Source organism: Primulina tabacum, chromosome 17 (assembly GCF_025594145.1).
Source record: "Primulina tabacum isolate GXHZ01 chromosome 17, ASM2559414v2, whole genome shotgun sequence".
NCBI lineage: Eukaryota > Viridiplantae > Streptophyta > Magnoliopsida > Lamiales > Gesneriaceae > Primulina > Primulina tabacum.
In genome coordinates this window covers 20,496,285-20,521,374 of record NC_134566.1, presented here as the reverse complement: position 1 = coordinate 20,521,374, position 25,090 = coordinate 20,496,285, and the positions used below count along the sequence as shown (strand labels likewise).

Genomic DNA, 25,090 nt, shown 5'->3' with positions numbered 1-25,090 from the left:
ATGTTACCATGGACTTTGTGACCGGATTGCCGAGGTCAGCCAGAGGATCGAATGCTATCTGGGTGATTGTAGATCGTCTTACCAAATCAGCGCACTTCTTGCCTATTAAGACGACTTTCACCATGGTTCAGTATGCAGAGCTGTATATCCGAGAGATAGTCCGACTCCATGGTATTCCAGTTTCGATCATATCTGACAGACATCCCAGATTTACTTCCTCATTTTGGAAGAGTTTGCATTCGACTTTGGGTACGAAGTTGTTGTTTAGCACAGCTTTCCATCCGCAGACAGATGGGCAGTCGGAGCGAGTTATTCAGATTTTGGAGGATCTTCTTCGTTCTTGCGTCATTGATTTCTCAGGGAGTTGGGAGTCAAACTTACCATTGGTTGAGTTCACCTATAACAACAGCTTCCAGTCTTCTATTGGTATGGCTCCGTATGAAGCACTGTATGGCCGCAAGTGCAGATCTCCAGTCCATTGGGATGAAGTAGGAGAGAGAGCAGAGTTGGGTCCAGAGATTGTTCAGCAGGCAGCAGATGTAGTAGTCAGGATCCGTGATAGGATGAGGACTGCTCAGAGCCGACAGAAGAGTTATGCCGATCAGCGGAGGAGAGACTTAGAGTTTGCAGTGGGCGATCATGTTTTTGTGAAAGTGGCACCTATGAAGGGTGTCATGAGATTTGGGAAGAAAGGGAAGCTCAGTCCGAGATTCATTGGACCGTTTGAGATCCTTGGCAGAGTTGGAACGCTAGCTTATCGTGTTGCTCTTCCGCCGAATCTGGCCGGAGTACACAATGTCTTTCATGTCTCCATGCTGAGAAAGTACATGGCGAACCCTTCGCATGTGCTGAACTTTGAGCCGTTGCAACTTACTCCGAACCTGTCTTATGAGGAGAGACCAGTGCAGATCCTAGACCGGCAGGAGAAGAAACTTCGGAACAAGTTGGTTAAGCGAGTCAAAGTCAAATGGCTCAACCATTCAGAGGAGGAAGCTACGTGGGAGTCTGAGCCGGAGATGAGAAGTCGATACCCTGAGTTATTCGGTGAGTTCTAATTTCGAGGACGAAATTTCTTTTAAGGGGGGAAGGATTGTAGAACCCGTAAATCAGTCTACGTATAAGCCATGCATAATTCTAGATTTTTTAAAATTAAATTGACTTCATTGCATGATTATTTTAAGGCATTTATTTGAAGTTAATTATTTTATTATTTCATGCAGTAGTTTGATTTTTAGCATTTCAGTTATTTCAGTGAGGCCGGACTGGAGTTGGAGTTTTGAGATAAAATTCAAGATTCGAGAAATATTTCCAGAAGTTAATTTAGCTAGCAAGTAAGTTCATTTAAGTTAAAAAGGATGTTTTGAGGATTTAATTTAATTACTTGAGGTGATTAAGAAATAAGTTCATTTAAGTTTCAATAATTAAGGGTTAGTTCACTAAATTATTTAAAGGATTAGTGAGGCTTTTAAGGGTTATTAAGTTACTAGATAATCAACATTTCCCCTCCATTTATTAGTGAATTTTCGGCCCCCCTTAGTTGCCAAATTATCCCTTGCCAACCCAACACGTTTGACCCTTTCTTTGTATTTAATTAGTATGATAATTCTTTTATTTTTGGGAGCACCATTTAATTAATGATCAACCTTATCCTCATCTAGTCTAGATGGTAATGGATCGGCCACCTCACCCCAACATGCACCAACAAATCATTTGATATCAAACTAGAATTCAAAATTCAAAAGGTGGAGACTTGGTCTTGATTTGTTCCCTATATCTTGCAACCATTTCCCTCACTCTCTTAACCACCCTTTCCCCTCCCCCATCACCGAATTAGAGAGTATTTCAGAGTGGAAAAACCGTGAGAATTCAGTGGGAGATAGGAGAGAAAAATCGAGTAAGAAGAAAGGTAGAAAAGGAAAGAAGCGCTCCACCTCCTCCGCGCCGAGTCGTCGTATTCTTTTCGTTTTCATTTCAAACGATAACCAAGGCATGTCTAGATTCTTTCAAACCTCAATCAAGTCATATTAGCAATTATTTTTCAGTATGTGATCATGTTTTAAAAAAAAATCGAGATGCATGTCCTAATATTTTCGAAACCATGGTGCAGATTGTTTTTTATTTTCTTTGGCAAGCTTCACGTTTCCTCTTGTTTAGTGGTTTCAGGTGGATGGTTCGACTCCAGGCTCCCAAGGCAGCATCTAGACACGTAATAGGGTGCATTAGGACTATGTTGGTCCATTCAAATCAGCCCCATGCATGGTGGAACCTAAAATGACAGCAACATTCCTCCACTGCCATTTTGTGCTTCGAAATTTCAGATTTTTCTGTCAAGGGAAAGGATATGATCATGGCTGCCCTAGGGGCCTATAGCCATGGTTAGATCACTCCCCTAGCATTTCTAAGACGTGACTAAGTCGCCCTTTTGGTGGCGTGGTCCATGGCTCATCGGTTTTTACATAAAACATCAAGAACAGCCCCCTCCCCTCTCGGCCCCTTCGGTTGGACAGAACTTGTGCTTCGGGTTTGGTTGGTTTGGTATGGATCTTGTTTGGCCTATGGCCCTTAGACATGGTTCATACCATGCCCCAAGATGTCTAGATCGTGCCATGGTCAATCAAATGGCCACTGGAACGATCGGTGAGAACAAAACAAGAACAATGCCCTGACGTGCAGAATTGTTTTTCGGTAAGAACTTTCGGGTGGTTGCTGGAATGAGGCAAATTAAGGCTGGCCTAGGGCCCTTATCCATGGTTCAAATCATTCCTTGGGATGTTGTTGAGAGGCTATGGTCGGTGGTTCAAGCCCCAATGACCAAAAGTCTCGCAAACGACGCGATGAAAGCGAAGTTGCTGCTGCTGGAATTTACAGCAAGTTGCTGTGTCGGTTCGGAGGCTCGTTCGAGTTCTCGGTCGGCTTTTAGCCTATGGCCTTGGACTGAACAGTGCCTCATCGAGTTAGGAAGGTCATGTTTTTGACCGTTTGTGATTCGGATCATTTTTGAGGTCGTACGAGAATTTACGGTGCGATGTGCCAAATTGACTCTCGAAAGAGCGTTTCTTGTTTTGGCCTCCATTTCACCTAGATTTCGACCCTCATAATTTTAGTATCATTAGTTCATAATTTTCAGCGTATTTTAATCATGACTATACGTTGGTTCAGTGTTGGTTCGGGTTGGTTCGGAGTCATGATTAAATACGAAGTCGGTAGACGTAATTGTCGCATTTTCAAACGTAAATTGCATGGTTGGTCAAGTTTAAGCTATTGCATATTTTCATGACAGTTAGGTTGCAGCGAGCCTGGGGACGATATAATCCAATCTAGTTGGTAAAATTACAGGATTTTTCATTATGCCAGTTAATTATATTACGTGCATGAAAAATAGAAAATACTTATTTTTGAGATTTATGCGATATGGCTTGTGGTCAATTCACTATTATGGGAGCATTATTTTATACGGTCGCCAGTGACCGATCAGTTCAGTTTGGTACCACCCGGTCGCCAGTGACCGGCCAGCTCAGTTCAGTTTTATACTCCCCGGTAGCCAGTTACCGATCAGTTCAGTTCAGTGCAGAGGCCACAGGCGTAGACCATAATCTCAACAGAAAATTTTTACCAGTTATTTCAGTACACGGCTCCAAGGAGCAAACATTTTTACTATGATTTCAATTCAGTTATGCACGTATTATAATTGCTCAGTACCAGTTATTTCAGTATGCCTCATGACATGATATTTTGTCCCATGCACATTTTACTTCAGTATTTACTCGTTACCTACGATATTTGCATGCTGAGCTTTAGGCTCACTAGACTTGATTGTTGTAGGTACTGATGAGGCCAGGGCCGAGGGCGGGGACCAGTGAGCCAGCTTGGGTCGGCAGTAGTGGCACCCGAGGACCTCAGTTTCAGCACTTGCCACTTTTTTATGCTCAGACATTTTATCAGCTGTTGAATATTTTTAAATTGTTATTTTCGGCAAACTTTATTTTCTTCCGCTGCTATATTTTAAACATTGAACTTGAGTTATCAGTTGATTTTATGAATGAGGCACTCCATTTATTTTTAAAAGAATATTTTTAATTTTCCGCAAATTTTCAAGCAAGGATTTTCGGGCCTCGACATTAACATGTCCCAAATAATTATTTAAGCCTACAAGAACTTTCTCATATTTTTATTTGGCTTAAATCTATGACTTTTAAATTAATCTTTAAATATAACCTATTAATGCGTTTTAATCCCGAATTAAACCAAACCTTAGCATAAAATTCCCAATTTAAAAACTTAGACTTCTAATAATTATTTGAGCTTAAATATAATCTTCCATAATTTTATTAAGCTTAAATCTAGGCGTTTCAATTAATTCTTTAATTTACGTTTCGTGCGGCGACTAAATCCCGGATAAATCCAAAACTCATTACTTTGATCCGAAACTTACCAAACTCCTAAAAATGTCCCAAAACATATTTAAAAGCATCTCTAGACGTAAACTCGAGCTCATTTTATAACTTAACCTAATTGTTTTAAAACTTGGACCAGAGTCCCGATTTTAACCTGAATCAACTCGAAACTTAATCAGATTTTCCCCAACTTTTTACCATACCTTAAAAACACTCAAAAGTTCTTAAAACCATCAATGCTTAGCCTCTATACCTTTCTGAATGGACCTAAAAGTTGCTGCACATTTTCAGCTATTTTCTTATCAAACTTTCATTGTATCATCCGAACTCTACCCTCCCTAAGCTCACACCAGCTCGCACTTGCCACGAGCCCAACTACTTACGACCTAGACCAGAACCTAAGGAGTCTATCAGAACCAAGCCAACAGTCCCATGCACAAAAGGAACCGCGCTCCCCCGCTAGCACGCAAGGATGCCAATCTCGCGGCCCTCTTCCTAGCTCACTCCCGATCTATCCCAGGGGCGGCACCAGCAGCTCTCAGACCTCCCTCAGTCACAGCTCAGACCCCACATGGTCAGGTCCATACCTTGGTTCGGCCCTTGCATGCTGGAACCCAAGAAACCGAGCCACCCACTTAGAAACCTCCTCCTCTCGCACCACTCCTTGCTGCGTTCAGCAACAAAACCGAGCCCCAAACCAACCCATTGACACCACTAGCAGTTCCTAAATCTTCAAGATCACAGCCCCTTGCATCCAAAACCAGAAAAAACGTGAGTTCAAAAATCAAAGAATGCATGGTAAGAAACAAAACCGAAAATCCTTTCTTGCTCCCTGATGGATCGAGAGTTTCCTACACGATATGCACACTTAACAGCAATATATAACATGTGTGATGCAGGAAAAAATAGATACAATGCGTGCCTGAATGATGCAAATGCGGGAGAAAATCGAGCCGAAAGCCGGAGGAATTTCTTTATTCCAAGACAAGCAAGATCCGAGACCTTAGCTGGGGGATTAAATGCTGAAACAAGAGGGCAAGGTGGTAATGAAAGGGAGTGTCGGTTGATGGTATAATAATTGGTGTAGGGTAGGTTTAGGTTTAATTTAATTGTAGTTTAGGTTAATTAAAATGTGCACTAATGAGCCTCAATTAAAATAAAAATGGTTTTAAGCCCAATAAGCTTAAAAGTAGGCTCATTAAATCCAAACACAATCCCGACATATATTTCGTTTTGGAAAGATTTTTAAAATAATAGTCGAAACCTCAAAAATTTTCCCGATTCGATAAAATTTACGTACAGTTAAAAAATTAAAATCATGCGGGTAAAAATACCCAATAAATCTCAATTCTTGAAAAATACCTAGAAAACATCTTATATTAATTAATAAAAATTAATTGTGTAATAAAAATAATTTTCTTGAAAATTCTCCGGTCTCCGTTCCTCGTTCGAACACGAAATGAATCTTAAAAATCTTTAATGCATGAACCTTTAAAATTTCATGAATTAAATCCTACCATTAAATAAAAATGCATAAAATGCATACAAATAATTAAACACAAATTAATATAATAAACATGCATTTTATGCTTTAAAAGAATTTAATAAAATACCAAAGAAATTTAATAATTTCCATGCATGTGCTACACGTGGACTTTCTGATTTTCGGGACATTACATCATCAGTCCTCAATACATGAGAAGGATCTGGCTCCTACTTTCGTAGCATAGATATATGAAATACATCATGTATCGTAGACGAACTCTGCGGCAAGTCCAAACAATAAGCCAAAGTAACAATCCTCTCAACAATCGCATAAGGACCAATATAACACGGAGCTAGCTTCCCCTTACGCCCAAATCTCATAGTACCACAAACGGTGATATTTTAAAGAAAACCTGATCGCCAACCTGAAATTCTAAAGGCCTATGCCTTTTATTAGCATAGCTGGCTTGACGATCTAGCGCTGCTTTCATTCTTTTCCTGATCATTTCAACATTTTCTTTCATTTCTTGTATAAATTCTGGCATTGACATCTGTCTTTCTCCTATATCTTCCCAGCATATCAGAGATCTACACTTTCTACCGTACAAGGCTTCAAATGGTGCCATTCCGATGGTTGCTTGGAAGCTGTTATTGTAAGAGAATTCAACAAGTGACAATGCTTCCTGCCAACCACCACTAAAATCCATCACGACTGCTCGCAACATGTCCTCGAGTGTCTGAATGGTCTTCTCTGATTGACCATCTGTCTGTGGGTGATATGCAGTTCTCATTGCCAACTTTGAACCAAATGCTGATTGCAAACTGCCCCAAAACTTTGAAGCAAACCTGGGATTACGATCTGATACTATGGTTACAGGCACACCATGCAATCTCACTACATGATCAATATATATTTTTGCCATTTTCTTATAAGTACAAGTACGATCATAAGGAATAAAATGAGCTGATTTGGATAATCTATCCACAATCACCCAAATCGCATCACAACCACGATTAGAACGAGGTAGGTGTGTCACAAAATCCATAGCAATGTGCTCTTAATTCCACTGTGGCACTTCAAGACTATGTAACGTACCACCAGGTCTCATTCTCTCAGCTTTAACCTGTTGGCACGTCAAACATTTAGCCACAAAGTTAGAAATCTCTTTCTTCATACCTTCCCAACAGTAGTGGGATTTCAAGATATGATACATCTTTCTGATTCCAGGATGAACACTGTGTCGACTACAATGAGCTTCTCGAAGTATAGCTTCTTTAAGTCTATCAAATTCGGAACCACGAGTCCACCATTATAGCGCAGACATCCATCTGAAGCAACACTGAACTTGTCTGATTGACCTGTCTGAGTCAATTCTTTCAATTTATGAACATGCGGATCAGTTCTCTGTGCTGCTTTGATTTTAGAAACAATATGTGGTTCAACTTGAATAGCTGAAACTATAAAGTAGTCACTCCTAGACTGGTAAGTCCATCCTGAAGTTCCCAAATGCTCACGAACTTTTGAAATTGTTAAAGATGCCAACATTTTAGGCTGAACCTTCCTGCTCAGAGCATTTGCAACTTGATTCATTCGCCCTGGTTGGTACTGAATCTCACAATCAAAGTCCTTAAGCAATTCCAACAATCGACGATGTCTCATATTCAAGTCGGACTGTGTGAAAAGATACTTCAGACTCTTGTGATCAGAATAAATCAAAAATTGTTCTCCGTACAGATAATGACGCCATATTTTTAATGCAAATACAATGGCAGCTAACTCCAAATCATGAACTGGATATCGAGTCTCATGTGGTTTCAACTGACGAGATGCATACGCAATAACTCGTCCATTTTGCATCAAAACACAACCTAGTCCATTTAAAGAAGCATCTGTACAAACAACAAATCAACCTGAGCCTGAAGCCAAAGCTAACACTGGAGATGTGGTCAAATTTTCTTTTAAAGTCCGGAAACTAGACTCACATTCGGTACTCCATACAAAACGTCGATCTTTCTGTGTCAACTGGGTCATAGGCCTAGCTATTCTAGAAATTCCCTCAATAAAACGCCTATAATACCCAGCTAATCCCAAAAAGCTTCGAATCTCTGACACATTTGTTGGTTTAGGCCAATTGATAACAGCTTCAACTTTATCAGGATCAACAGATACTCCTTGTGCGGATATAACAAGGCCTAAAAATAAAACTCTGTCCAAACAGAACTCACACTTAGAAAATTTGGCATACAATTGTGCTTCTCTGAGTGTTTGGAGAACTAATTTCAAATGTTTTTCGTGCTCTTTCTTTGACTTGGAATAAATTAAAATGTCATCAATTAAAACGATAACAAATTTATCTATTATTCCCGGAATACACGATTAATTAGATCCATAAAAACCGCTGGAGCATTAGTCAAACCAAACGGCACAACTAGGAATTCATAGTGTCCATAACGTGTCCGAAATGCTGTCTTAGGAACATCTTCCTCTCGGACTCTAAGCTGATGGTATCCGGAACGAAGATCAATCTTGGAATACACAGAAATACCTTGCAACTGATCAAACAAGTCGTCAATACGTGGCAGAGGATACTTATTCATCACAGTAGCTCGGTTCAACTGCCGATAATCGACGCACATTCTCATCATTCCGTCTTTCTTCTTTACAAACAATAATGGAGCTCCCCAAGGCCACATACTGGGTCTGATATAGTCTTTTTCCAGTAAAGATTGAATTTGTTCTTTAAGTTCTTTCAACTCTGTCGGGGCTAAACGATATGGTGCTCTAGAAATAGGATTTGTCCCTGGCATCAATTCAATGCTAAGATCTATTTCCCATTGAGGCTGAAAGCCTGGAATCTCATCATGAAATACATCTGGAAAATCCTTGACAACGGGAATGTCTGAAACTTTCAATCGTTCTTCCCGTGTTGCATCAAGAGCATAGATAAAAAATCCTTCATTGCCGATTGACAACAACCTGAACATTTCCATTGCAGATACTAATGGAATTCGAGACTGTGAATCATAACCATAAAAATTTCATTTGCTGCCATAATACGGTCTAAATCCGACAACTCCATGGAAACAATCCAAAGTGGCTCGATAATTCGTCAACACATCCATACCCATAATATAGTCAAAATCAGTCATGGCTAATTTGATTAGATTTTTTATCATAATATTACCCTCAAATCTAATCACACAGTTCAAAACTATCTCACGGGACATCAAATATACACCGACAAGAGTAGCAACTGACACAGTATCCAACAAAGGAATAGTAGCAATCTCATGCTCATCAACAAATGCAGCAGATAAAAAGGAATGAGTTGCTTCTGTGTCTATCAATATTCGTGCAGGATAGGTCAAAAACATAACAAATATTTGCAATCACTCCTTCTGGTGCATCCTGAGCCTGGTCCTGAGTCAAAGCATGGACTTGGGCTTGCTGTGGCCCTGTAAATGGCTGCTGAATAGGACCTCTGGGAGTGGGTAACTAGACTGCTGAAATGATTGGGTAGGAGCATATGGTCTAAAGACTGGTCCACGGGGAACTTGACCAAACTGCTGTGGCTGGAACTGCTGTCTCCCTGCATTAGGACATACCCTGGCGTAATGTACAACATGACCACAATTATGACAAGTCCCCTGAACTCCTACACATTGTGCGCTAAAATGTCGACCAACACATCGGTCACAATGCACAGTGCTAGACGACCCAACAGAACCTCCCCCTCGTGCACTGCCTGAACTGGAGGAGCTGGATTGAGACTTCTTCTTGAATTGCTTTCCTTATGCCTTGTACCTATGCTATTTGGGTTGTTGGTATGACTGTACAGGCTGATATGGAGGTATATCCACTGGCATCGACATAATACTCCCAGATCCCTGAGAAACAGATGATGAACCTTGCTGTGGGTCTCCTTTGAGCAAACTTGCTTCAATTTTCTTTGCCTTTTCCACTAATTGAATATACGTATTAGGCGATCTAGTCATTACCAAAGTATGAACAGTCCGCTGCAACCCATGCAGAAAACGTGATAGTTTAGCCTGATCATTCCTAGTAACATGTGGAACATAGGGCAAAAGAGCAGAAAACTGTGAAGCATATTCCACCACTGATTTATTGTCCTGCACCAACTGATTGAACTCTTCTTCTTTAGCAGCATAATATGATGGTGGTGCATATTCTTGGGTAAAGTGAGCACGAAAAGCATCCAAAGTAATAATTTCACCAGAGTCCTTCATTGCTTCCTCTGTGGCTTCCTACCAGAGTTGTGCTCGGTCTTTAAGTTGGTAGATTGCAAGCTTCAATCTAATATCTTGGGAATACTCCAACAAATTAAATAGATGATTTATACTTTTCAGCCAGCCTGATGCTTTTTCTCCTCTCTCGTTGCCAAAGAATTTTGGAGGACGTAATTCTTGGAACTGAGAAATTATTAACTACATTCCTCCAATTTTTTGTGTCAGCTGTTCCACTTCTTGCTCAATCGCTACCTGTCTAGCTCCAGGTCTTTCAGGTCGAGGAGGTTCTTGGTTCACTTCTTCTTCAACATTTTGAGCGACTTGTCCTCGAGGTCGACCACGTCTACCTCTAATGATATCTGCAAGTCCTCGAACATTTCGCGCCACAGATTCTTGCGCTATTTCTTTTCCTTTTCTACCTCTTCCTCCAGGTGCCATTCTACAAGACATGAGAATTAAAACCACAGGCAGAAAACAGGTAAAAGAAAGTTATAGGCAATTTCTAAACTACATACCATGCCTAATCAGCTAGTCGTTCTAACGCGGGTAAATTCAAGCAAATCACACCAAATAATTCAAATAAGAGCAAATAGTCAAATACATGCACAATCATGTTATTTGTGTCTAGACTCAAGTGCCCTAGACTCTAATTCGAGTATATCCCAGTTACGCTCTGATATCAAATGTGGGGGCCCGTGCACCTGATTAATATTTAATGACCAAAAAACCAGGATTTATTAATGTAAACAGCGAAAGCGATTAAAATTTTCCGTTTTGGGCCTACAGAAATTTCGGCATGACCTATTCGTAAATAGGACATCCCAAAAATCAAAACATCATAAATAATATTTATATACTTGAAATAAAGTCAAAACATCAATTCACAACCTATAGCCGCACTGGCCAGGACTAAACACATGTATAGCCAGCAAGACTCGATCACACAACTATCAGTTCAAAACATCGTAAAAATAACATTACAGCTACACAAGGCATCTCCCCGGTAAATGTATGACTCCATAATATAGTATATATATATGGGAACTCTCAACCACGACTCGACGACTGGGCACCACTACCTGAAGCTCCACCAGACGCGTCAAATCCTCCTAGATAACCTGCTATGGCATCAAAAACAACCACAGCATAAAAAGAAACGAGGGATCGGGCCCCAGTACGACGGACCAGTAATATTACGACAAATATAACTGACATGAAATAAAATCAAGTAAAATGCGATGCAATGCAATGTAATGCAATGCGTGAAAGGTAACAACCGATAACGGATACCAAACGGAGTCCAAATGAATCGCATCAACAACAGTAACAATGGCCACCCGTGTAAGGAACGTAACGCAACATCAAGTCGCCACTCATCCATGCACGTAGCATCGAGGGTACGGGAGCTACCTGCTCAGCCCTCATGCAAGTCATCAGGAGTGCTAATCCTACCCACCTGCTCCATCGATAACGCAACAACTCGATAGATCAATATCAATATCAATAGCAATCAAAGGTGTCAAGGCTCGAAATGCTATGCCACAATAGTATCAACTCAAATAAATGCATGAATGCAATCACGTATTCATAGAAGCACATAAGGCACGCCACAACTCATTACAAAATACTTAACGTCATTTCACATCATATAGACGTCATAATAAAACAGTTCATGCGTACCTCAACTGATTTTAATTTACCTCAAAATATCTTAAATATTTCTCGAAAACTCCAATCCTGTGGAAAAATTATTTATTCCACATTAATTCCTATCTTAGTTAAATAATCAAGGAATTTATAGAAAGTAATTCCAAAATTCACTTTAAATTTTCAGAACTTATAATTTCAAATCGCAACATCTTAACGGTGTCCGACTAGTGCATGTACAGCTCAAAAGTCGAAATATCCCAATTTATAAATCTGAAAATTCGAAATTTAATAAACTAAATTCTGAAAAAGTTGATAAATACCTCGAATCGACTCAATAATTCGCTTAAAATCATCAATTGTTGGAATTCGAATTATTCAAAATACCCAAAATTTTGAAACCCTAAATAACTCAAGGCTTCAAAGTAAAGCTCTAGGAAACTTAAATCGAGAGTTTCCTCACAAATTCCGACGAAAACGAGCGGCGATTTCCGACGGGCTCGAAAAGTATCGTGAGATTTCTGTGCAAAATGGGTATCAATGCGTAGCTTGCGACGAGAGCTACCCGAAAATGTATTTACTTTAATTTTTTGATCACCGGTGTGGTCATAATCGACGGTCAAAGCTTCGAAATTGAAAAAAAGAAAGAAAGAAAGAGGAAGCTTTCGGTGCTAGAGAGGAAGACGGGGAGAGAAATAATTCACGTTTATCTTTTTTTTTAAATTAAACTTTCTTAATGAAATTGGGCTGGGCTTGGTGTACTTGGGCTCTCACAATATCACTCAGTTAACAATAAAGTGCGGAATAAAGCTGACTGATAGATAGAATAAAAACTGCAATAAGAACAAAAGATTTTACAGATGTTTGGAGATTTCAAACACTCCTATGTCACCCCTTCTATCACAAGGAAAAGATATTCACTAAAAGACTTTGATCGATACAAAAGTTTGTACAGACCCACTTCAGTTTGAATTTAACACTGCCAAGACTGAAAATCTTAGTTTACAAAATGCTTCACATCATACAACTGAATTTAGCACAACTGATCTTTTACAAGATCGAGTTTTACAATCATAACACTGTGCTTTAAAGCTCGAAATTGTAGCCTTGATTGCTTTGAATATGTGCGATAAGGGTGAGCTTTTGATTTTTGAATATAAGTATTAATTTCAGCAGGGTAACAACAAGCTTAATGAAATAGTAGGTTGATACGTTTTCAACTGCTTCCCTTCAACGTTAATATTAAATGAAATTTGAATCTTTTTATCCGTTGGTTTTCCATGTCAACATTCTTCTGACATTCGTACACGGCATTCCCACTATCTGTTGCAGTCTGCTTTTGTACTATTGTCGGTTGAGCGTCCTTTTCGTTGATGTGTACAGCTGAAGGATCAGATGATAGGTAATAGCCGATAAGCTCACGGCTGAAACTAGCAACTGATCAGTCAATTGTCTGCATAGATTCGTTAACTTGCCATTAATCTTCGGTTACGGCAACTGTCAGTTTGAGTATATTTTTTCAGTTCCTTGATCAGTTTGTTTATCCGATTAAGCACTCTGTTTGTCAAACAGCCGAAATTTAGTTTCCAACATAAACCAAGACGAAGACACTCGAAATAATCCTTCGTAAAAATTGATTAAACATTTTGTAAATCATTTAAAATATATGCAAGTTGAATGAGTAAAAAATATTTTGGTTGAAGTATTTTATCAAACAATTGGAATGCTATAATTTTGTATTTGAAGAACACATAAAATGCTTCAAAAATGCACCCTTAAAACAATGGAAATGATAAGTAAATGCAATAAAAAAATAAACACAAAATTTGTTTATAGATGTTCGGAGATTTCAAGTGCTCTTACGTCACCCCATCTTCAACCTCGGGAAGGATTCACTGAAGACTTTGATTTATATAACTCTTTGTACAAACCCATTCAGCTTGGACTTACGCTACTGCCTAACTGAACTCCTAGCACTCAAGATTGTAGGCAGCACCTCACAATCAACATATTATTTTATGTCTCATATGCAAAGACTACGTACACAAGTTTATTGTCTTTGTGCAAGATCCACTCAACTAATTTTTGAAGTTCAACTCTCTTGTATATATGTGAGTGATTGTGTGTGAGGAATTTATCATTTACATTGTACATCTCAAATGTATCCTCACACAAGGGATTATGCTCTCAACTAGATGATATATTTATGCTAACTCCCCATGCTTTGAATCCTCTTCAAAATCTCTTGTTTGATATTTAATATGTTGTATTTATAGGCTTCTACAATGATATATACGTTAGATACAAGAATATGACCGTTTGGAAAGTTTCTGTACTGTTTTTGAGATTGCAACAGTCAAATTCGCCTTGCTGGTCATTTTCCCGAGTGGTCAATAGGTTCAGTTCAACTGGTCTGGTTCAGTTCAGCTGGTTTGGTTCAGTTCAGCTGGTCTGGTTTAGTTCAGTTGGTTTGGTTCATTTCAACTAGTCTGGTTCAGTTCAACTTGTTCTGTTCTGTTTCAACTGGTCTGGTTCAGTTCAACTGGTTCAGTTTTAGTTGGTCAGAAGTAGGTTGAGTTCAGTTGGTCAGCTGCTGATTCAGTTCATTTCAATTGGTCAGCAGCAACTGGTTCAGTTCAGTTCAGTTCAGTTCAGTTGATCAGCTGAAATCAGCCTAACTGATTTCAGTTTGTGCAGAACCAGTAGCTTCATCATCATTTATCAACATCTTAAGCTTCGATTCAGACTTTTACTTTTGAAGATCATCGTCTTATCTTTCCAACGCATACCGAATCGCTTCATTCTAATAAACGTGCTAAGAGATATGACCAAAATACTGCAACCGCTCATACCCAACTGATTGATGTTTTCATGCAATCAGTTCGGCAATTTAGCGATCAGTTAGACCTTGATAACATCCGAACTTGCCCAACTGACGTGAAATAAGACTTGTTTGAAATTTAGTATTCTGATCAGTCAAGTTAGCGGATTGTCATTTGAATCATTCAGTTGAGAGATATCATCAAAATACCGAAGCTTGCAAGAAATTCAGTTTGTGCAAAATTCAATTTCAATTTGCTTCTTGTTTTAATAACTTTATACTTGATTAAATATGTTAGAAATACAGAACATGGATAAACAATCGATTCAACTAACATATTTTGTAGAGCCCAAAATCAGTACACGTAAAACCCATGCATTTATTTAATTGTTAAATAATTTATTTAAATTTAAAATGATTTTTAGTGATGCATGACCTATTTAAATTGCATCATTTTTAAATAATGTATGTTCGTGTGATGCACGTTAAAATATTTTCTCGAGTTTTATGTTTCAGACGATTATTCGATGTGGGATCGAGGAAAAGAGACCAGTGACGATTTTGGCAATTTTAAAATGTGATATTTTATTTTTAAGTGAGGATTGGGACATTTTAAAAGATTTATTTAGTTTCACCAATTTTAAAAGCCTAATGTAACTATTAGGTGATTTTATGATTTTAAAGTTTTTAAAGAATTAGCACTTGTACACTTTATTTTTAAATTATGGGATTTTATAAGATTAGAAGGGGAAATTATTTTAATTAGCTTGCTAATTAATAATTTAGCAAATTTGGCCCTAATTATCTACTAATCACACGCGCACACACAATGACACACACACACTTACTCGTCCAACACACAACACACACATACACATTCTTATTTTTCAGATTTTCAGATTTTAAAAGAGAAAAACTTAGGGTTTGTTGCGTGTTTTCTTAAATGCTCGCAAGCACACGATGTTAAGTTATAGTAAAATGTAATTTTGAGTGCAAGTGTCGATCCCACGAGGAGTGTGTATAAAAATATATATCAATGCTTGTAATTAAAATAGTCAAGACTTTATCTAGACAAATCAATAACTAGATTGGTTTGTTTGAACGAATTAATTAAAAACAAAGGATTAATCTAATCACCGAATTGAAGAATAACAATTAAGAATAACAATTAGAGAAAATATCTAGAGAAATGATTTCACCAAGTTTTCACGACAATTATTCCCAGTTAAATTTATATTCCTGAATTCCAAGTATTTAATGGCCAAGAACACTTAATTATTTTATTTCCCCTTTCCCAAGTGACGAATAAATTGTATCAATCAAACTTCGATTCAATTATTCCTAATAAAATCTAAGTTTAATTGATAAATACAAACGATGTTCTTACCTAAGCCTCGCTAAAGTTATATGCCTTCCGAACGATATAAACATTCAACGATATGTTTCTAATGATCTACAATCCTAGTCCCTCTCCCGAGTTATAGAATTAATCAAACAACAAACAATTTATGACCAGTAAATTGCAGTGAAATAAACACAGAGAAACACAATTAAATATGAAATGGAATTCAATCATATAAAATAACAACGTCAAATCATCGTGTCCACAAAGCTACATCATTCTCTAGAATGGAAAATTAGCTCATCACGAAATCCAAGCGACGAAAAGACATGTTCAACATTTTAGAAAACGAAAATGTAAAAGCGAAGGAAAGAGAACAAATCCGAGGTGTCATCTCCGTCCCTAGATCCATCGTTCTTCGTATTTGTGAATGTTCTTCGCACTCTGAATCTTCGTCTCGTGTGTACGCTCTGATTTTTCGCGCCTTTTCTTCTCCAAGGACCGCAGTTCTCGTGACTTTCTCCAAAGGGCGGCTGAATCCACTTCCGTGACCTAAGAATCGCGATTTTATAGTTTTTTGGAACTCATCGCGCACGGTTGCGCAAGTTTTGGCACGACTGCTTCTGCTCGATGGCCCGTACATGTGTGCGCGCGGCCGCGCGTAAGTTTCTGGTCATTCGCCTGTATTGGTGCGCGCGCGCCTGCGAGTGATGTGGCGGGGCCGCGCGCAAGTCTCTGGCCGATTCTTTCATGTATGTGCGCGCTGCTGCGTGTGAGGTTCTGTCCGATAGTGTGTTGGTTGTGCACTTGTTTTCTTGGCTCACATGGCTTCCTGTCCGGCTTTTCTCCATTCCTGAAAAGACAATCAAAACAAACCAAAAACGCATAATTCTATTCGAAACAAGCATAATTCAAAATGGAATTTAATATAAATTAAGTGCAAATCTTTCACTTATCAAACCCCCAAACTTGAACTTTTGCTAGTCCCGAGCAAAATAGAATAAAAGCTAATAATTAAGGAAAAAATTACGCAAACTACTATAGTCATGGATATGCGAAAAGTGATATTGACCTCCGACTTATCTAAATTCATGTAATTCACGATTTTTCAAGAGTCACATGTGTGTGTGGTATGTCAATGTTCGTTTACCCGATCGAATGCTCAAATAGAGTTGTAATACCCATTCGCCTTACAGAATCAAGAAATCCTCAGTTCAGTTCAAATCACACTTCACCAACATATAAATTTGCATTCACAGATCACATAGGACTTTATCGGTGATTATTTGGTTCAAAAGATAGTCAACACAAGTATGCCAAAGATGAAATCACACAATGAGATGCTTGCAAGCAAGTGATTAGAGTTTATACGTGTTGACAATGTTTTTCAGGTATCCATAGGCTTGACTTGAACAACTTTTTTCCACTAGTATATTGGATAAATATGACAAGGTTAATAGGTCCTGTAGGCTTGTAACGTTAGGCCACGGCTCATGGCTACAATAAAAGGTATGAAAATCAAAATTTGAGAGAAATAATCAAATCTTCATCATTTTCACTCTCATTTCATTCACCATCGCTTTATTGTTTTCTTCCCAATCATATCCTCCATTTTCCAATTTTTTCTTTTTCACCACTTTTGTTTGATTCATTCCTTTGATCTCTTCTTTTTTTTGCCAACTCCTTTTTGCACATTAAATTTTGCTTTTTCTTTTCAAGGAGTACTTGATGCAATACAACACTAATGATCTTATTTCTCTCAACATTAGGTACGAAAATAAGTATATAAGCTTCATTTCGTAGTTGTTGTGGGATATAGAATAGATACAAGTGGGGGCTAATTGTATGTCATTGACACACACCACTTGATTTTTAGTGGCTCAAAATGGGACACAAGGGATATTTCATGTTCATTTGGTAGGCTCGAAGGCTCAACGGTTCCAAAGATCGCCTAAATCATTCCTATGTCACATATTATCCATATTTCGCCTCGAAAAGTGTTCAAGCAAGTTCTAGATTTCCGTCAATCCATTAGTCAACTCATACAAACTAATCACATGCATTTGTTCAGCAAAAAATGATATACGAGGTAGGTATAAAAGAAGTTCTAAGCATCTCAATTAATTCGAAACTCAAAGGGCTACAATTGATAGTAAACAAAGAACAAAGGCCCAAAGATATTGTGAAAGAAATTGCCTAGATCATTTCTATGTTTGCGAAAGTGTCAATCAATGTCATGCAATAATTACCAAGAATCAGATCTCCCTCATCTATTTAGCATCACAGGCATGCAACTTGTCTCTAAGCAACGAGAGTATCAACAAACCCGACAGTGCAAAATAATTGTGACTCCTAAGTTATCATGAACACATATATACTTCAGGACCGCAATTCCATTTTCATCATCGGTCACACATTGTACTTATCCATGACTCTTCCTAACAAATCTAGCATGCAAAAATAAAAGAACTAAGGAAGAAAAAAAAATCAATTTAACTAAAAAAAATTCTAACAAGCAAGCACCCCCCCAAACTTAAAGTTTGCATTGTCCTCAATGTATAGAAATAAAGAATACGACAACACATACCTCGCACACGAGTGTCAGAACTCGAGGCTCGAGTCATCGTTCGCAGCATCTTCATCATCATCGTCCATGGGCTGCGGCGGTGATAGATCTGGTGGTGGATACTGTGGTGGCCAGGCTGGATGTGGTGGAAATGGGGCATCCTCGGGTCCAGTAGGTGGAAACCGCTGGGTCTGTGCGCGCTGCTGCGCGTGTCCTCGCGCGGTCACGCGCATGCGTCTGTTCCCCATTTTTTTTAAATACCTACTAATATAAATGATTCAAATTAATACTTAAATAGAGAAAATTTAAATAAATAAAATAAAAAAATTAATTGAAATAAAATAGTAAGACGAAGTTTGATAAGTGCAAGATTTGCACTTAATTTATATTAAATTCCATTTGGAATTATGCTTGTTTCGAACAGAATTATGCGTTTTTGGTTTGTTTTGATTGTCTTTTCAGGAATGGAGAAAAAGCGGACACGAAGCCAAGTGAGCCAAGAAAACAAGTGCACAACCAACACACTATCGGACAGAACCTCGCGTGCAGCTACGCGAGATCACGCGCAGCCGCGAGCAATGATGCTCAAGAGGATCGACAGAAGTTCTCGCGTGGCCGCGACACATCATGCGCAGGCGCGCGCGCACCAATACAGGCGAATGACCAGAAACTTACGCGCGGCCGTGCACAACGCTTGGTTTAACGTCGTCAGCCCGACTGTCACCAGTCTGTTCATTTTGGTTCGCTCAACTTGACATTGTCGATATTCCTTACTTCAGTCCCATAGTAAGGCTTAACCCGCTGTCCATTCACCTTGAAGGTTCTCCCATCACTGCACTTTAGCTCGATAGCCCCATAAGGATACACTGCTTCCACAACAAATGGCCCTGACCAACACGACTTCAACTTACCAGGAATCAACTTCAGACGCGAATTGAATAACAATACTTGCTGTCCCGGTTTGAGCTCCCTTCGGACAATGATTTTATCATGCCACTTCTTTGTCTGCTCTTTGTAGATCTTGGCATTTTCATAAGCGTCATTTCGGAATTCATCCATCTCACTTAACTGCAGTTTTCTAACATCTCCCGAAGCTTGCAAATCAAAATTTAATTTCTTCATAGCCCAAAATGCTCTATGCTCCAATTCCAACGGCAAATGACATGCTTTGCCAAAGACCAGCCTATAGGGAGACATCCCAATAGGTGTCTTGAACGCAATCCGATAGGCCCACAATGCATCATCTAACTTAATGGCCCAATCCTTCCGGTTTGTGTTGATAGTTTTTTCCAGTATTTGTTTAATTTCCCGGTTGGATACCTCAGCAAGTCCATTTGCCTGAGGATGGTATGCTAGGGCCACTTTGTGCTTCACACTGTATTTAGACAAAAGTGAGTTGAAAATTCTATTGCAAAAATGCGTACCTTCGTCACTTATGATGGCTCTTGGTGTTCCAAACCTTGTGAAGATGTTCTTATGTACGAATTTAGCTACAACATGAGCGTCATTAGTATTGGTGGCGATTGCTTCCACCCATTTCGAAACATAATCCACAGCTAATAAAATATAGGAATTACCAAAAGAAGGAGGAAAGGATCCCATGAAATCAATGCCCCAAACGTCAAAAAGTTCCACTTCCAAAACATTTGTCAGTGGTAATTCGTGACGCCTTGAGATGTTTCCTAACCTCTGGCTTCTATCACATGATTTTACTAAGGTATAACTATCTTTAAACAAACTAGGCCAATAAAAACAAGATTGCAATACCTTAGCTGCTGTTCGTGACGCTCCAAAATGTCCACCATATGGTGAAGAGTGACACTTCTCCAGAATTTGACGTGCTTCGATACCCTCCATGCATCTCCTAATCACTTGGTCAGCACACCTCTTATACACAAATGGATCATCCCAATAATAGAACTTGATATCATGGACGAATTTCTTCTTCTCATGATAGCTCAAATCTGGGGGGAGGGTGCCGCAAGACAAAAAATTAGCAATATCAGCAAACCAAGGGAGTACAGAATTTATCTCAAAAAGTTGTTCATCTGGGAATGTTTCTTGTATAGATCCTTCTTCTTTCTTATCCTCCAGCTCAAGCCTCGACAGGTGGTCAGCTACTTGATTCTCACTACCCTTTTTATCCTTGACCTCAAAGTCAAATTCTTGTAATAACAAAATCCACCTTATCAAGCGTGGTTTTGCATCCTTTTTTGCGAATAGGTAGATAATAGCTGCATGGTCAGTGAAAACGATTACCTTTGTGCCAATCAAATAAGGTCTGAATTTGTCGAATGCAAATACTACTGCAAGCATCTTCTTCTCGGTCGTTGTGTAATTTTGCTGTGCAGCATCCATCGTGCGGCTTGCTTAGTAAATCGCCCTAAACATCTTTTCCCTTCTTTGCCCTAAGACAGCGCCCACTGCATAATCGCTTGCATCACACATTAGCTCAAAGGGCTCCTTCCAGTCCGGCCCTATCATGATCGGTGCAGTCACCATTGCCATTTTGATCTTCTCGAATGCCTGCAAACAATCATCATCAAACATAAAAGTCGACTCTTTTTCAAGCAAGTTACACAGGGGTTTAGTAATCTTAGAAAAGTCTCTAATAAATCTACGATAAAACCCTGTATGTCCTAGAAAGCTCCTTATTCCCTTAATGTTCCTTGGTGGGGGAATTTTTTCGATTGCGACGATTTTAGCTCGGTCCACCTCTAATCCCTTAGAAGACACTTTATGTCCAAGAACAATACACTCTTGGACCATAAAGTGACACTTCTCCCAATTAAGAACTAAGTTCTTATCCTGACATCTCTGCAAAACAAGGGATATGTTATGTAAACAATGATCAAACGACGAACCAAATACCGAAAAGTCATCCATGAAGACTTCCATTATTTCCTCCACCATATCTGCAAATATGGCCATCATGCACCTCTGGAAAGTGGCAGGTGCATTGCATAGCTCAAATGGCATTCTCCTAAAAGCAAACGTGCCATAGGGACACGTGAAAGTAGTCTTCTTCTGATCTTCTAGCGCAATAGCAATTTGGTTATAACCTGAATAATCATATAAAAAGCAATAATGACAATAACCAGCTAGTCTATCAAGCATTGATCAATAAAAGGCAGTGGAAAATGATCTTTACGTGTAGCATTGTTTAACTTTCTATAATCAATACATACTCTCCAACCAGTTACAGTACGAGTAGATATCAGTTCATCATTTTTGTTTCTAACTACAGTTATTCCACTCTTTTTAGGCACAACTTGTACAGGAGATACCCAACTACTATCTGAAATAGCATAAATTACACCAGCATTCAGTAATTTCAGTACCTCATTTTTCACAACCTCTTTCATTGCTGGATTCAATCTCCTCTGATGATCCACATAAGGAGTATATGACTCCTCCATCAAAATTTTATGCATGCATATAGTAGGGCTAATTCCCCTAATATCAGAAATCGACCATCCTAAAGCAGTTTTAAATTTCCTCAATACTCTCAATAATTTATCTTTTTCAATACAAGTAAGAGAGAAAGAGATGATTACCGGATACGTCGACTTTTCATCTAAAAATGCATAGCAAAGGTGACTTGGCAGCTCCTTCAAATCAGGGGAAGGATGTATTACCTTTGTTTGCTCATGTACCTCCAATTCCTCAAGCGGTGCATCCGTTTTTCTTTCTTTCTGCAGTGCTTCAAGAGCCATCAGTTGCTCTTTCACTTCCCAATTGTCTTCATCAACAGTTCCTGCCGCACTTATCAAACAGCTCTCCAAAGGATCCCTTGTTCCTGCACATTCAAGAGACATACATAACATCAATATTCTTACAAGTACTTACCTCATTCGATCCCTTCATGGCGTGATAGATGTTAAAAATGACTGCTTCTTCACCAACTCTCAAGGTGAGTTCACCCTTATGCACATCTATCAATGCCCTCCCAGTTGCCAGAAACGGTCTCCCAAAGATTAATGGAGCATCATGATCTTCCTCCATATCTAAAATCACAAAATCAGCAGGAAAAATAAATATATCTACTTTTACCAGTACATCCTCGACTATCCCACGTGGATACGTGAGACTTCTGTCTGCAAGTTGTAAGGTAATCGTAGTTGGTTTAACTTCTCCAAGCTCCAGTTCCCTGTAGATAGAAAATGGCATCAAATTAATACTTGCTCCCAAATCACATAAAGCTTTACTACATTTAGAACCACCAATAAAGCAAGGAATAGTAAAACTCCCTGGATCTTTTAATTTCTGTGGTAGCTTCTTTTGCAGTATGGCGCTATATTCTTCTGTCAGTTTTACAGTCTCAAACTCATGCAGCTTCCTTTTCTTAGACATCGCAGCTTTAATAAACTTTGCATAATTCGGCATTGGCTCTAACACATCAGCAAATGGTATGTTGATGTGTATCTTCTTAAAAATCTCTAGGAATTTTGCAAACTGATCATCCAAATTTTTCTTTTTGAACCTCTGCGGGTATGGAAGAGTTGGCTTTAATACTGGAGGTGGTTCAACTTCAACTTCAGCTTTGGGTCCCTCAGTTTCACCTTCTTCAACTATCTTCTCACTTTCCACTCTTTCTTTAGGAATTTGTACCTCCAATTCCTTTCCACTCCTCAAAGTGACTGCCTTGCACTGCTCTCTTGGGTTAACTTCGGTGTTACTAGGAAATTGATCCCTATTCTGATCTCTCAATGCAGTAGCCAACTGTCCAATTTGAGTTTCCAAAGATTTCATTGTGGCACCTATATTTCCCATGTGAGTCTCCTTGTTATCAAGACGAGACTCAGTCCTTGCCATCCTCTTTCCCAACTCAGCAACAAACGTTCCCACTAAATCTTCAAATGAAGGCTTTCCTTCCTCCTTTGATGTATTGAACCCCGGTGGAGGATTCAACACATTTTTATTATTTGCATAAGAAAAATTCTCAAGATTTCTCAATCATGGATGATAAGTATTAGGGGGAAGGTTACCTCTATGTTCGGGTAGGGATGGTTCTTCAACAACAATCGATGGACCCTTAGTCTCTGCTGTGCTCACTTTGTTCATAGCTGCTAGTTGTGTGGTCAGTGCAGATACCTGTGCAGTGAGTGATGTAATGGGATCCACAGCATCACTCCGGCCGTCCTTTTTACTCCTACCCTTTCAGACGGCCACTGGTAGCTATTTATCGTCATCTGTTCAAGCAAATCATAAGCTTGCTCGGGAGATTTAGCAAAGATCGTGCCACTAGCTGCGGCATCCACTGTTCCTCTTGTTTGCCCATTTAGACCGTTGTAGAATAATTCATATTGCACCAAGTCCTCAAAACCATGGTTCGGGCATTTCCTCAACAGCTCCTTGTATCTCTCCCATGCCTTATACAATTTCTCAAAATTGGTCTGCCTGAACGTGCTAATCTCGATCTTCAACTGTGCAGACTTTGCAGGGGGAAAGTACTTTGCCAGAAATTTCGTCCCCAGCTCCTGCCATGTCGTGATACTTCCCAAGGGAAGCGATTGGAGCCATCCTCTAGCTTGATCCCTGAGAGAAAACGGAATCAAGCGCAATCTAATAATATCATCGGATACATTATTAATTTTTACCGTATCCGTGATCTCTAAGAAGGTCCTCAAATGAACATGAGGATCAGAAGTGGCTGTTCCAGCAAACTGGTTTTGCTGAACCATAATGATTAGAGCAAGCTTCAACTCGAAATTATTGGCGTTGATGGTCCCTCTTGCAATACCAGAATAATGATTGTTGATCACTGGTCGGAATTGATCTCTTATAGGAATAGCCTCTGGCGGGATGTGTCTGTCATTTTCTCTGTGTTCAGCCATTGCTTGGATCTCTTCCCTTCTTGCTTTTCTTAATTTTCTTGCAGTTTTTTGGATCTCCGGGTCGAAAATCAGCAAGTCCGAGTTTTGCAATCTTAGCATACAGTGTAAAGCAGAAAAAATGAAAAACTCAATCAATATAAAATAAAATAAAATAAATAACAGCTCTAAATTAAAATCTACACTAATTGGTAACAATACTGATATAAATTCAAATTTGACACTCCCCGGCAACGGCGCCAAAAACTTGTTGCGTGTTTTCTTAAATGCTCACAAGCGACGATGTCAAGTTATAGTAAAATGTACTTTTGAGTGCAAGTGTCGATCCCACGAGGAGTGTGTATAAAAATATATATCAATGCTTGTAATTAAAATAGTCAAGACTTTATCTAGACAAAGCAATAACCAGATTGGTTTGTTTGAACGAATTAATTAAAAACAAAGGATTAATCTAATCACAGAATTGAAGAATAACAATTAGAGAAAATATCTAGAGAAATGATTTCACCAAGTTTCCACGACAATTATTCCCAGTTAAATTTATATTTCTGAATTTCAATTATTTAATGACCAAGAACACTTAATTATTTTATTTCCCCTTTCCCAAGTGACGAATAAATTGTATCAATCAAACTTCGATTCAATTATTCCTAATAAAATATAAGTTTAATTGATAAATACAAACAATGTTCTTATCTAAGCCTCGCTAAAGTTATACGTCTTCCGAACGATATAAACATTCAACGATGTGTT

General features: G+C 38.9%; 2 protein-coding genes across 2 annotated transcripts; both read right to left on the bottom strand.

The window, feature by feature from the left end:
• Positions 1 to 7,785: 7,785 nt before the first annotated feature.
• Positions 7,786 to 10,565, bottom strand: LOC142530566 (uncharacterized). The gene is made up of 5 exons (XM_075636398.1): positions 10,380 to 10,565; positions 9,758 to 10,145; positions 9,081 to 9,220; positions 8,751 to 8,894; positions 7,786 to 8,187 (listed from the first exon to the last, which is right to left on the bottom strand). Exons 1-5 carry the CDS (start codon positions 10,563 to 10,565, stop codon positions 7,786 to 7,788), a joined length of 1,260 nt encoding a protein of 419 aa, XP_075492513.1.
• An 8,670-nt stretch (positions 10,566 to 19,235) lies between these two features.
• LOC142530565 (uncharacterized) lies at positions 19,236 to 24,340 on the bottom strand. The gene is made up of 9 exons (XM_075636397.1): positions 23,660 to 24,340; positions 22,831 to 23,225; positions 22,349 to 22,710; positions 22,061 to 22,302; positions 21,700 to 21,886; positions 21,503 to 21,565; positions 21,003 to 21,029; positions 20,389 to 20,668; positions 19,236 to 19,878 (listed from the first exon to the last, which is right to left on the bottom strand). Exons 1-9 carry the CDS (start codon positions 24,338 to 24,340, stop codon positions 19,236 to 19,238), a joined length of 2,880 nt encoding a protein of 959 aa, XP_075492512.1.
• Between the last annotated feature and the right edge of the window lie 750 nt (positions 24,341 to 25,090).

What these genes read in the sequence shown, in the direction of transcription:
- LOC142530566 (XM_075636398.1), bottom strand. Translation starts at nt 10,565, where the DNA reads ATGGCACCTGGAGGAAGAGGTAGAAAAGGAAAAGAAATAGCGCAAGAA. An exon ending in TGTTTCTCAGGGATCTGGGA is followed by an intron (nt 9,221 to 9,757) that starts GTATTATGTCGA and finishes GAATATTGATAG; the next exon opens with ACACAGAAGCAACTCATTCC. An exon ending in GTGAGATAGTTTTGAACTGT is followed by an intron (nt 8,895 to 9,080) that starts GTGATTAGATTT and finishes TATGATTCACAG; the next exon opens with TCTCGAATTCCATTAGTATC.
- LOC142530565 (XM_075636397.1), bottom strand. Translation starts at nt 24,340, where the DNA reads ATGGCTGAACACAGAGAAAATGACAGACACATCCCGCCAGAGGCTATT. An exon ending in AGAAGATCAAAATGGCAATG is followed by an intron (nt 20,669 to 21,002) that starts GTGACTGCACCG and finishes TGTTATTACAAG; the next exon opens with AATTTGACTTTGAGGTCAAG. An exon ending in GATCCATTTGTGTATAAGAG is followed by an intron (nt 19,879 to 20,388) that starts GTGTGCTGACCA and finishes GTCTAAATACAG; the next exon opens with TGTGAAGCACAAAGTGGCCC.